The 12,903-nt window shown below is 41.9% G+C and overlaps 1 protein-coding gene across 2 annotated transcripts in view; it reads right to left on the reverse strand.

The window, feature by feature from the left end:
- Nucleotides 1-1,551: 1,551 nt before the first annotated feature.
- Nucleotides 1,552-12,903, reverse strand: part of Gpr160 (G protein-coupled receptor 160) — a 34,196-nt gene continuing 22,844 nt past the window's right edge. For both annotated transcript variants that reach the window (XM_029562064.1, XM_017797391.2), the window contains one exon: nucleotides 1,552-2,992. In XM_029562064.1, coding sequence (XP_029417924.1) covers nucleotides 1,912-2,928 — 1,017 coding nt within the window. In that variant the 5' untranslated portion in view covers nucleotides 2,929-2,992 and the 3' untranslated portion in view covers nucleotides 1,552-1,911. The remainder of the gene's footprint in view (nucleotides 2,993-12,903) is intronic.

Below are 12,903 nucleotides of genomic sequence, written 5' to 3' on the forward strand. Positions count from 1 at the left end.
TCTTAGATTATCACTTTCTCTTTCCGGGATCCTGCTTTTTCTTAGGACTTAGATTGGGTTTGTATTACAAGGTGAGTATTGCCTGGGATGTTTGAGACCTTAAATTGTTCAGATTTTATATATTTTGTATAGACTTTATTGATTATCCCTAATCTGTAAATTCAAAATGCCCAAAGCATTTTGAGCATTACAGATCAGGAGTGTTTAGCCTGTACACACAACTCAGAATTCGTAGTCATCCAGCAGCATCAAACTGTTTTTCTGGCTGGTGCTAACTAAAAAGACCTCAAATCCTAAGATGTTTATAGACATTATGCATTCTAAGTGCAAAGCAGTTGTGAAACAGCATCTTCACATTTGACTGGAATAAGTTTCTTTTGAGAAACAATGAGAGAATCACGAAGGGGAAGAGTAAGGCTCTGGAGCCAGACTGCGCTTGGTGCTCACCTCCCCCAGTCACAAGCTGCACCATCTTAGGTGGGTAGATGGGCTGCTTAATTTTGGTGTTTGAATGCCATCTGCAAGATGGGGATGCAAATAGTACCCAGCAGAGTGTTGTTAGGACGACTGGATCTGTTACCATGTGTAAGTACTTCACACAGTGCCAGGTACACAAAGCCCACATATCACTGCTCCCCAGCACTTGACATTAAAAAATATGGAAACTAATCCAATTGTTGGTCTTGAACTTAGTAAGTCACAAGTTAAAAAAAAATTACACTGTAAATCTATATAACAGATATTGCTACAGCATACATAGTTAAGTACATACATAAATGAATATGAGTCATGTAAAAAATGACTTTTGGAAACAGGGTCCTATGTAGCCCAGTCTAGCCTCAAACTTACTGTGTAGCTGAATCCCTGATCTTCCAGACTGCTCCCCAAGTGCTGAGATTTCAAGCATGTGCTTCCACACCTTGTTTTTGTGGTGCTGGGTGCAAAAACTCAGGGCTTCATGCATGTTAGATACTCAGTCTACCAACAGCCACATCCTCAGCCTAGAAGCCACTCATCTCAGAAGCACTAGGTTTGGGTTCATGCAGCATGCATTAGTATTCGTAAATGGTGACAAGAATATGCAGATTCATGAAATGACTTCAGATTATTCTGCCACTCAAACCCTTTCACTCCTGTGGCTCTTAACTGGGGAGGGGGGCAGTTGCACCCACCCATAAGGGGAGGCTTAGTAATAAGTGGACAGTTTTGTCACTACTGGGAAAGCAGGTGCTGCCGGATCCAATGGACAGAGGACAGGAAGTCTGTTAAACATGTATAATGTGTAGGGCGGTCCCACCACAAAGAATTATCCAGCCCAGATCTCAGAAGTCCAAGGTTTTTACAGTGAGGTTATGTTGCTCATGATTGTGATCTGACATGCACATAAGTTATAACTGCAAACGAACTTGGTATGTCATGGCAAGAGATCTTTTTTCCTAGTTCCACTGGGTGAGCAGCTGACCCTTCCAAACATGTATAACAAGAAATTTTTAGTTCAATTTAACATGAGCTAATTATCTTCCCTTAAAGTTTTGATCAGGTAATTTTAAGAAAACAGTTTTTGGTCTAAATTTGCTAAAATATTTAAGCTTATATCTTAAAAGCTGGCAGTGAAATCTCAGCTTTATATAGCGCTATTTTGCATCCCGTAGTTTGGGTAGAGGGCTAAAACAAACATCAGTATGGCCAAGTGTTACCTCATTTATTTTACTTTTGGATTAATACCAAATACACTGTTAGTGAACAGGCACACAAATTTGTTGGTCTGACTGAATTTCTAACACTTTAATATCAGCCCCAGAACACATGCTGGAAAAGTGTAAAAGTCAGGGGAGCAGGAGCTTCAGTACACGCCCTGGGTCGCTCTTTTCTGTTTGTACAGTTGTTTCAGTCCCTTCAATATGGCACGTGCTAACAAATGATTACTGATGCAGGCCTCTCCATTTGCTCACGTCCATGAATTGTAAATGGAACAAAGCAGCATTTCCAGTTGACAAATGGATCTTTAGGTAATGTAATCTTGCTTAAATAAAGCTTGTGACAGCTACACCAATAGACTGCAGCAACGAGGAAACTGTTGACGAAGTACAGCCAGGGCACGTTCATCTCAATGTATGCGGGAACCCGGGCTCCGAGTGAAAGGGTGAGGACCTGAAGCACTACAAATGGTAACCAGGTACCAAGAAAGCACACGAGGAGCTTGGATGAGAGGATTTTTCTAGAGCTCACGGTATCACCAGAGTAGGGTGAGAAAGGAAAATAGAGGATGGTTTCGTTCATATAGGACGCTATCCTAACAGCCTGTATTAAGGTAATTACTTCTGACCACGAAACCAGCAAAGCCACAAGTAAAACCGTCAGCATGGACCATGACAGCCAGTAACTCTGAATGCTGACATAGGAGGGGCACTGGTAAAAATAAACACTATGTGACTTCATGCTTTGGGCAATGGCTGGATCTCCCAAAACATAAGCAAGGACTGCAGTCCAGAGTAAAATGACTGTAAGGAAATAAAATAACTTTTGACACTTGGATGGAAGCTTGGTGGTTTTAGAGAGATTGAAGCAATGATCTACACAAGCTATCAGGAAAACGGGATAATGCAAAAAGCCGTAAGTGAAGGAAACAATTTGTGTGAGCAGGCAGATATGGTATTTAGTGAATCTAATGCCTAGAAGAACAAAATCCCGGAAGTAGGACAGAATGGAAATGTTTACCAACAGGAAAAGATCAGCAAGCGCTAGCGACATGCAGAAGTACTCCATGAAACTCTGGTGGATGCTTTTCCTTTTCATCCCTAGTGTGAGGATGTTTAGCAATATTTTCCCAAGTACAATCAAGAACAATACACAGTTAACGTCTGGGGGCTGCTTTGATGGATGTACCCAGTGCTGAGAGGAGCAGTTCTCTGGAGAAAGAGCTGTCATATTTTTAGTTAAATATCCGGATGACCTGCTGATGTAAGAAACAGCTTCACTTTATTTTCCATCCCTGCAAAAAAATAAAGAAGGCCTTGATGTTATCTTGATTCTCGATGCTATCTCTAGTTTAAAACTTCACACAGTCAGGGCTGGATGGCTCAGTTGGTAAAGGTGCTGCCATCAAGCCTGACAACCTGAATTTGATCTCAGGACCCACATGGTGGAAGGAGAGAACTGACTCCTGAAAGTTGTCCTCTGACCTCCACATGTGTACAGTAAATAAACATAATAATAAACAACAAGCACCTCTGTTAATCTAAGTCATTCCAACATTTTTCTACATAATGCAGTATATATCAATAGGAATTCTATTTCTCATAACACTAGGAATACAGAACATGATCAAGAATATGTGGTCATTTTTTGAGTTCCAGGTGGTACAGAACTCTGAGCTCGTTAAACTGAAATGTTACATAAGTGTGTAATTTATATATTAAGTACAGTTTTTAACAACTTGTAAAAGAGATACTTGTATTTACCTCAGCCAAAACATCCTAAAGTAGCAGGCTGGTAGCAATGCTTGGCAATCAACCACTGCTTTTTTTTTTTTTTTTTTTTTTGAATTAGTCCCACTCTTGACTCCAGACATCATGACCTCCCTTTTTGTCCCTTTGGCAGTGAAATTTTGAGGTGTTTATGGCCACTTTGAATAGCAGTTTTTACATTTTTCCATCTACATTATAGCTTTCTTTTAACTCAAAAACAGTTCAGTTGGAAATAATGGGAGCCTAGGAAAAGGAAACCACAGCAGGATTTCTCTTCTGGATATGGTCTTTCAGGTATGGCACCTGGAGAGAAGATGTGAGGAAAGGACAGGATTGAGCATGGATCCCCAGGCACCTCAAGATGGAAGAGCAAAGGAGCAATAGTTTAGAGCTGAGTGACAAATGCACTGGAAAGAGGCCAGCGGGGAGCAAGCCAGGAAAGGAAGGGGATTTCAGAATCAGCCTTGAAAAAGAAAAAGAAAAAAAGGGGAGGCGGGCTGGGGCTGTAGCTCATTGTCTAACATATGCAAAGCCCTTCCTGGGTTTGATCCTTAACACTGCATCTCCCCGATCCCCAAATAAAACCCCAAAGCCATAGCGAAACCACAAAAAACAAGCAACAAAAAACAAGAAACAAACCCTAACAATTAGGAAATCTGCTTAGGAATGCCAACAGTTGAAGCTAGGTTAAAATAGCGTTGTCAAGATCTGCTGCAGGCCACTAGCTGTTAAGTCTCAAGGGGGCTGGGAATGTAGTGGTGTAGCCAAAAAGCAAAACCAAACAAAACATGCAGACAAACCAACTTGTCCAGACAGAAGGAACATTTTCTACTGAAAACTGTTTTCTATACTTGTTAATTTTTCACAGGTTAAACTTCCACAGTATTTTAAAGTGAAATGTAAATTCTGAAAGTATGTGACTGTATCAAATTCTTGTAAGAAATTACAAATTCATAAAACACTAATATGGTAGATAAAAATAAAGATAAATGATGGCCCAGTGGTTCAGAGCACTGACTGCTCTTGCAGAGGACTCACTCAGGTTCAATTCCCAGCACCCACATGGCAGCTACGAACCGCCCTTAACTCCAGTTCCAGGGTATCTGAAGCCCTCTTCTGACCTCCATGGCATTGCACAATACAGGTGCACTCACATACATGCAGGCAATACACTCATACACATAAAATAAAAATAATAAAATATTAAAAAAATAAAAAGATAAAATGAAGACATCGGTATGGTTTTTCCTGAACTTTACAGAATAAAGAAAAATGATAGAACTCAATTTGCCTAAAAGATCCCTGCTGATAAAAATTTTCAAGGGAGTGGTGAAGAGATTGAAGGTAAAAAAGCCAGTCTGAGCAGGGTGTGGTGGCACATGCCTGTAGTCCCAGCACTTGGGAGGCAGAGGCAGACAGATCTCTGTGAGTTCAAGGCTAGCCTGGTCTGCACAGTTGAGTTCCGGGCCAGCTGGGGCTACAGGGAGACCCTGTCTCAAAAAGACCAAAGGGGGGGGAAGCCAGTGTGAGAGGACACTGTGTTCATTTTGAATCATTACTTCCAGGGCCGTAAACCCATTAAGGCATATAATTTATCTATTTACACATGTGTAAAAATAATACAGTATTTCATAACTATAGGTGTAAAAGTGTAAAAGAAACCAACGAAGCAAGTACTTTGCTTCACTCAAATTTTTTTCTATACTCACACATACCACGGTTTAACATGCCCCTCTCTGAAAGCATTGCTCCAGATCTGACAGACAAGGACGAAGGAACATAGCTGCCCACTTGAGAGATGCCCCATGCCTACTGAATGGTAACCTGGATAAGGAAGTCTGCATGGCTGTGGATTCACATTTATAAAAATCCAGGGAGCAGGCTACAGTGATGGCACTCACTGTACTTATAGAGGACCCCAGCTTGGTACCCACCACCCATGTTGGGCTGCTCACAACCACCTGTCATTCCAGTTCTAGGGAGATCTAATACCTCTGGCCTCTGTGGGACCCTGTATTCACATACACATACCTACACAGAGATACACATACATGCATATAATTAAAAATATTTTTTTTAAAAATTCAGGGTTGGTTAGATGGCTCAGCAGTTAAAGTACCTGCTGCCAAGCCTGAAGACCTGAATTGAAACTCAGGACCCACATGATGGAAGGGAAGAGACCAGACTCTTGCAAACTGACTTCTGACTTCCACACAGGGGCCATGGCCTCCTCCCAAAATAAAAATGTAATTCATTTTTAAAATCCAGGTTTAAAAACATATTATTATTGGTCTTTTTGAGACAGGGTCTCCCTGTAGCCCCACCTGGCCTGGAACTCACTATGTGGACCAGGCTGGCCTTGAACTCACAGAGATCCGCCTGCCTCTGCCAGCCTGAGTGCTGGGATTAAAGGCGTGCGCCACCACGCCCGGCTAAGATTCAGTTTTAAAAACTCCCTTTAGAATAAAAGAAACAAGAGAATGTTGTGTATTCCGTGGTATTATAATTTATATCATCTCTCCGGCATGGGATTAGTAAAGCTCAGTCAATGGCATCTAATATGGCCCACTCCTAGCTTCCATTTCATCTTTGTCGGTGACAGGGAACCAGCAGGAGGCCAGAAGGAGCGGGCTAGTGTTTGGGGAAGTTTCCTTGGGGCTCAAAAAGGTTGGCAGAGATCTCTCCAGCCACCAGGGACCTCTTCAGAAGGGGGTCAGGCACAAAAGGAAAGCCTGAAAGAGTATGCAAGGCCAGAAGAGCATGCAGACCAGGGGAGGTGTGTCAGTGGAGGCTGTGAAAAACGAACAGCATGGAGGACAAGGGTCCTTTTACAGTGGTTCCTGAACATGAATAGAAACCAAAAATTCTCAGATGAGACATTTCATGGTTTTATACATGTGGCCCCATTTTCTCATGACCCGCTACAAGTATTCAAAATGCCAGTATTTTCTCCTTTTTTAAAAATTTATTCATTGGGCCGGGCATGGTGGCACACGCCTTTAATCCCAGCACTCGGGAGGCAGAGGCAGGCGGATCTCTGTGAGTTCAAGGCCAGCCTGGTCTACATAGCAGTTCCAGGCCAGCTGGGGCTACAGGGAGACCCTGTCTCAAAAAGACCAAAATTTATTTTATGTGTATGTGTGTATTGCCTGCATGTATGTAAGTGCACCTGTGTCATGCAATGCCCACGGAGGACAAAAGAGGCCATCGGATCCCCTGGAACTGGAGTTCTGGACAGTTGTTAGCTGCCATGTGGGTGCTGGGATTCAAACCCCAGTCTTCTGCAATCAGTGTTCTTAACTGCTGAGCCATCTCTCCAGTCCAGTATTTTCTCCTTTGAACTAGCTCTTAGGACAAGAGGAAAATCCTTTCATAAGCTACCTGTCTAGAATTTTCAGACATTTATTACACAGAGTCCTTTGCTGCAAAGTTAATGTGGAAGTCCTTTTCCAGACATCTGTCTCTTCCACCAGCCCAGCGTGGAAGTGTTAGCAGACCTCAAGAAAAACCAAAGACAACTGCGGTTCCCTGACCTCGACTGTGCTGTTCTATTTATAACCCAATGAATCCTTAACACACCATGCTTACTCTCTAGCAGGTCATGACTGATGACCTTAATTTTTCATTTTACTGACTTCAATTATGTTACTGTTGGTTCCTTGCATGCCACTTTACTATATCAAAATGCTGTGTGAATAACCTTTATGTGAAAGTAACTGTCATTAACAGCCATCCTAAGAAGTCTAGTTCATCTAGTGTAACAGGCTCTAGTCACATAGGGACGCAGAGCCTGATCAACTGCTTACAATTTTGGTGCCCTTCCAGCCATAGGAAGGAGGCGGGTATTTAGACCCAAAGTTCACCCAAGGTGCTGAGCTGTGCACATGTAACACAGCATCTATTTAAAATTTAAAGAAATCACACAGGTAGTTGCAGTTTCCCAGCATCTAAATGAGCATTCTCACTTGTTACATGCTAAATAACACTTTTCAAATGAAAACTCACTATATTTTCCCAAACAAAAAAGTGTATTGAGCAAACTGGCATTGTTTCACCATCTTACAAATTGTTTTGGTGTCTGGCTTCATAGCAGACAGCTGAACTCTGATCTGTACTTAATGTGCTTAGGTAACACGCTCACAGAGTTCTGGAAAGTTTTCTGTACATTTATGAGAGTTGGAGAATAAAAACGGTTAATAATGCCAAGTTTTGTAATCAAATGCACAATTTCATTCCAATCTTGGAACAGTTTAATGACACCATGGCATTGGGACGACAGACAGCACAGGGACACTAGCGTTCTGTTCTACTGTTGTGCAGAAAGTGGAATGAGCACCGCGGCTATTTCTGTCAACCTGACACATAAAAAGAAACTGGAAGAAGTACTGCACTGAAACTTGTCAGGGGTCACACTTACCTTTTATTTAGTCCCGAAAGCAATCATGAGAAATACACGTTACACAATTATGGCTCAACTCGCAACTGGAAGTGTAGAAGGGGACTCCATTTTTTCTAAAAACAATGCACCATCTAAACTAGAATATTATGTTGATACTGGTAGAAGAGACCATGACTTGCTGTTCATTCATATAATTCTATCCTTCCAAAACATAAATGCAAATTCTTTAAAAATGTAGTTCTTGCTTGGTGAGTGTGCTGGATAGCTTTAATGTCAACTTGACACACCTGAGTTGAGGGAGGCTCGATTGGGAAATTGCCTTCATTGGACTGGCCTGTGGCCATGTCCATGGGGCACCTTCTTGATTGTTGAGTGATATGGGACGGCCCAGCCCATTGTGGGTGATGCCACCCCTGGGACCAGGGGAGCAAGCCAGTAAGAGGAATTCCTCCATGGCCTCTACTCCAGCTCCTGCTTCCAGGTTCCTGCCCTGAGTTCCTACCTTGGGTTCCCTGATGAACTGTGACCTGGGAGATATAAGATAAATAAACCTTTTCCTCCCCAAGTTGGTAGTGGTTAGAGTGTTTTGTCAGAGCAATGAAGAAACAAACTAGGACAGTGAGATATATCCAAATCTGGTGAAAAAAAATGAAATGTCCTGAAGACTAGCTCTTATAGCTTTGGAGAGCACTATGCAAGCTGTTAAGGGAGAACATCAATTGATGGTCCAATCCCAGCTTCAAGACCTAATAACCACAATCAATGACCAGCACAGCAAATGCCATTGGTGCAGCAGTGGCACTTTTATCTTGGGGGCAATCAACAACTACCTAATTGGACTTAAAACCCACTCAATGGGAGGAAGTTCATCTGTAGTGCTGTAAATATAGCCAAATACACATGGCTGGAGAAGTCACAGATCTTAGAGGAAAACCTCAAGGCCATCACATCCCTAGACAACGTTAACGTCTTACTATGTGCAAAATGTTGATCCTTATATTTATAGACAAGTATCCCAGTTACCTGTGCATTACAAAAGAATAAGAAATCAAAGGAACAGAAACTGAAAAGTAGTAGAACTCTTTATTCATGGGTGACATGATCTCCCACTTAGAAAAATCTAAGGAATACGTAATAAATGCACAGCTAATTAATGCAAATCAATAACAATTATATCTCTCTGTCTTACTGGAAACTATTAGAAAAGAAATAAATGTACAATAGTCTCAAAATGAGAAAGACTTAGGGATAAAATTGACAAAGTATGTGTTCTGAAAACTGAAAATTGCTGCAGAGGAAAAGTTCTAAATAAGGCAGAGGTAGGTATGGACTAGACTCAGCAAGCTTATCTTGGGGAATTAGCAAGTTGGCTTACAGTTTAAAGGGAAAAGCAGCCTGGGAGAGTGAAAATTATTTTTACAAACACACATGGAAGAGATGTGCTATAACGATGATAGAGAAATAGCATGGTATCATAAGGATTCTCCCATAAATCAGTATGGTACAGAAAAGAATTCACCAAAGCTGTCACATCCCTAGACAAATGTAATTTATTATGCGCAAAATATGGATTCTTAAATTTATAGACAAGTATTCCAATCACCACCCATCAAAGAAGCTTCTTTTTCAACAGACAGAGATTATTTCAGAGTTCTATAACTAGTCATACATAGAGAATGTCTGTGAATTGACCAAGCCTAAGTGGCACATCTACAATGCAACCTCTACACCTAAGGTTCATGGAACATAGAAAAAGGCATAAAGAGGACACTAATGCATCTTTCAGTTCTCATTAATGAAGCACCGTCATGCAACAGAGGGCCAGAAACACAAAAGGTCACAAATGGCCAAAGTGTAGAGAATAAGAGTCTGCAGAATGTGGGTCCTTGGACAGGACTTCTCTATTAAACTCCACCCACCCAGGGCTCAGGGACCATTGCAGAAGAGGTGGGTAGAAGGATTGTGAGAACCAGGGAGGAGGTGCATGACCATATGCAAACAGAATCGTACAGCCTCCTGGGACCTTGTGCATATGAACCTACAGCAATGGTGTCAGCATGCACAAGACCCATGCAAACTCAAGCAGACAAAAACCCAGCATAGAACTGCGGAAATGGACAGCAATCCAATCCTAGTCAAAGAATTATTGGCAGCTGATAACTGCTGGGTGAGGAAGAGCTGATCTTCTTAAAGGGAGGGATTCTAGATAGGCTATCTAGACCTCAGTGGATGAGTTTGCACTGAGGGATGCCTGGGGACACTAACTTGACATGATAGGCCTTAACATAAATGACAGAACATATGAAATCCAGTGGAGGGGACCATGGGCAGGTGCCAATGGGGAAGGGGGTATAAAGTTAAGATGTTCCGTATGAAATTTATAAAATTTAAAAAAATCTTAAAGCATATGAAAAAATTACAAAATTAAAATAAAAAAGCAACAATTGCAAAAAAGTAAGAATTCAGAACGACACAAACTTATAGTCAACTGATTTTTAACCAAAGTACACAGTGACTCAATAGGAGAAAGAACAGTCTTTCCTAAAGACTGTGTAGTCTTTTCTACACATGCATGTGCGTACACACACACACACGGAGGGAAGAAGAGAGAGGAGAGAGAGAGAATAATCAAAGCTTATTTGTGACATCTGAGGACACTAGAGAATCAAGTTACTAATTCCTCTTAAACAGGAAAATACTGGGAAAGAAATATTTTTGCTGCCTCCTGTACCAACTGTACCACATGGGGAACAAAACAGCGAGTGCTAAAGATGCAGCTCAGTCGAGTGCTTATCTACTTGTCTAGTATAGGTGAGGCCCTGGGTTCAATCCCCAGCAACCCCACCCCAAAAAAACAACAAATCCTACCTGTCACCTGTATAGCTTGGAACTGGCTATGTCTACCAAGCAGGTCTTGAGCTCACAAGATCTACCTACTTCCGCCTCCTGAGTGCTGGGATTAAAGATGTACACCACTACTCCTAGCCTTAAAACAACAACAACAACAAAAAAAACCCTTTAAAACTCGGGCCTGGAGAGATAGCTCAGCAGTTAAGAGCACTGGCTGCTCTTGCACAGGACCTGGGTTCAGTTCCCAGCACCCACATGGCAGCTAACTCCAGTTCCAGGGGATTCAACACCGTCTTCTGGCCTCTGTAGGCACTGCATGCATGGGTACACTTATATACCTGTAGGCAAAACAGCCATACACAGAAAGTAAAAATAAATTTTAAAACTTTTAAAACTCATTATTCTGGGGCTGGAGAGATGGCTCAGTGGTTAAGAACACTGGTTATTCTTGCAGAAGACCCGGGTTTGAATCCCACCACCCACGTGGCAGCTAACAACTGTCCATAACTCCAGTCCCAGGGGATCTGATGGCCTCTTCTGACCTCCACGGGCATTGCACGACACGGGTGCACTTACCTACATGCAGGCAATACACGCGTACACATAAAATAAAAATAAATAAAAATTTAAAAAACTTCACCATTCTGAAAGCATAAGTCTCAGGAGAGATGGCTCAGTGGTTAAGAGCACTGGCTGCTCTTGCAGAGGACCTGGATTTGGTTCCCAGCATGCACATGAAAGCAGTCCCTAGAGGGCAGTGTGTAAGGGCCTGACAGCAAAATTAGAGAAAGTCAGCCGAGGAAACCAACCTGCAAGCAATAATAAGCACAGCCAGCCAAGAGATGGGCCTTTGGAGTTCACATCACAGAGCCAGGTCTTTGTGCATAGAAGCCTCTGTAGTGACGTTTATGCTTACACTCCTGCTCTGTGGACCACATTTGTGCATTTAGGGCTTCAGTTGTTTACCATTCATTCACTGAGGCCAGAAGAGGGAACTGGAGTTATAGCTGGTTGTGAGCTTCCATGTGCATGCTGGATTAACTATGACACCATCTGTGGTAAACTGTTTCCCCTGGTTGCTGATGAGGTATTCACAGTTATGTAACAGCAGAGGAACATTAAGACATGTGCCTTGTTTTCTCCAGATCCTTCCAATGTTCTTTGATAAGTTCAGTTTTCTACAGAGCTACCATTGATTTTTATACAGTACCTTAGGTTTACCTGCAAGTTAATATCCTGGCAATGTATATTTTCACATATCCTTCTCTCACAATGTGGTGGATTATTTACCAAAAATTCTATGCATATATTCATTGTGCATAACTTTGGTGGGAACATATAATTAATACAATCAACCATGTTCAGAATTAAGGACATGGGCATTCATGACCTTGTATTAGTCATTCAGATACCAAATCTCAAGACTTAAACATTAAATAGGAATAGATCTAAGAGGGTCAGCGATTCTGAGAAAGGGTAGATGAAAGCTATAGTTAAAGGATCACAAGAATGGGAGTTGTTCAAAAGCGGGATATGCTAGTTTGGGAGCTAGTGACGGTTCATTACCAAAATAACAAAATACACATAGACTATTAAACATGTATAGAAGAGGTTTAGCTTTCTAAAAGCTGTCTGAGATAGCACTGCCTCCTGTTCTCAATGATCATCATCTCCTTTATCTCTAAGGAAAAAGCCTTTTTGTTTTTGTTGTTTTCTGGGACAGTCATATGCAGTCCAACCTGGCCACAAACTCACAATCCTCCTACCTTAATCTCCTGAGTCCTGGGATTTCAGGAGTGTGCCAACATGCTGGCAAGAAAAGGGCTTTACTTTTCCTCCTCCTGTTAAACACTACTCAGCACAATATGTCTACCACCAGATTACAGATTATCTCACTTCAAGAATTCTCTAGCGGACATTGACTGGGTGTCCTACAATCTTGTTCAGTCCTGACACTATCTCCTTTGAGTAGTACTTGACTCCACAGGCTGAGGGCTGAGTACCAAGACTTCCTCATCCGATGGCACAGGACATAGCCTCTGCTTCTGACTCACCAGCTACAAATTAAGCATCCCCAGATCCCCTCTTCAGGTTCAACTAACTTGCAACAGCAGCTCACAAAACTCAGAAATGGTAAAAATCTAGAAAACACACACACACACACACACACACACACACACACACACA

This window comes from Nannospalax galili, unplaced genomic scaffold (assembly GCF_000622305.1).
Source record: "Nannospalax galili isolate Female #2095 unplaced genomic scaffold, S.galili_v1.0 scaffold33, whole genome shotgun sequence".
Taxonomy (NCBI): domain Eukaryota; kingdom Metazoa; phylum Chordata; class Mammalia; order Rodentia; family Spalacidae; genus Nannospalax; species Nannospalax galili.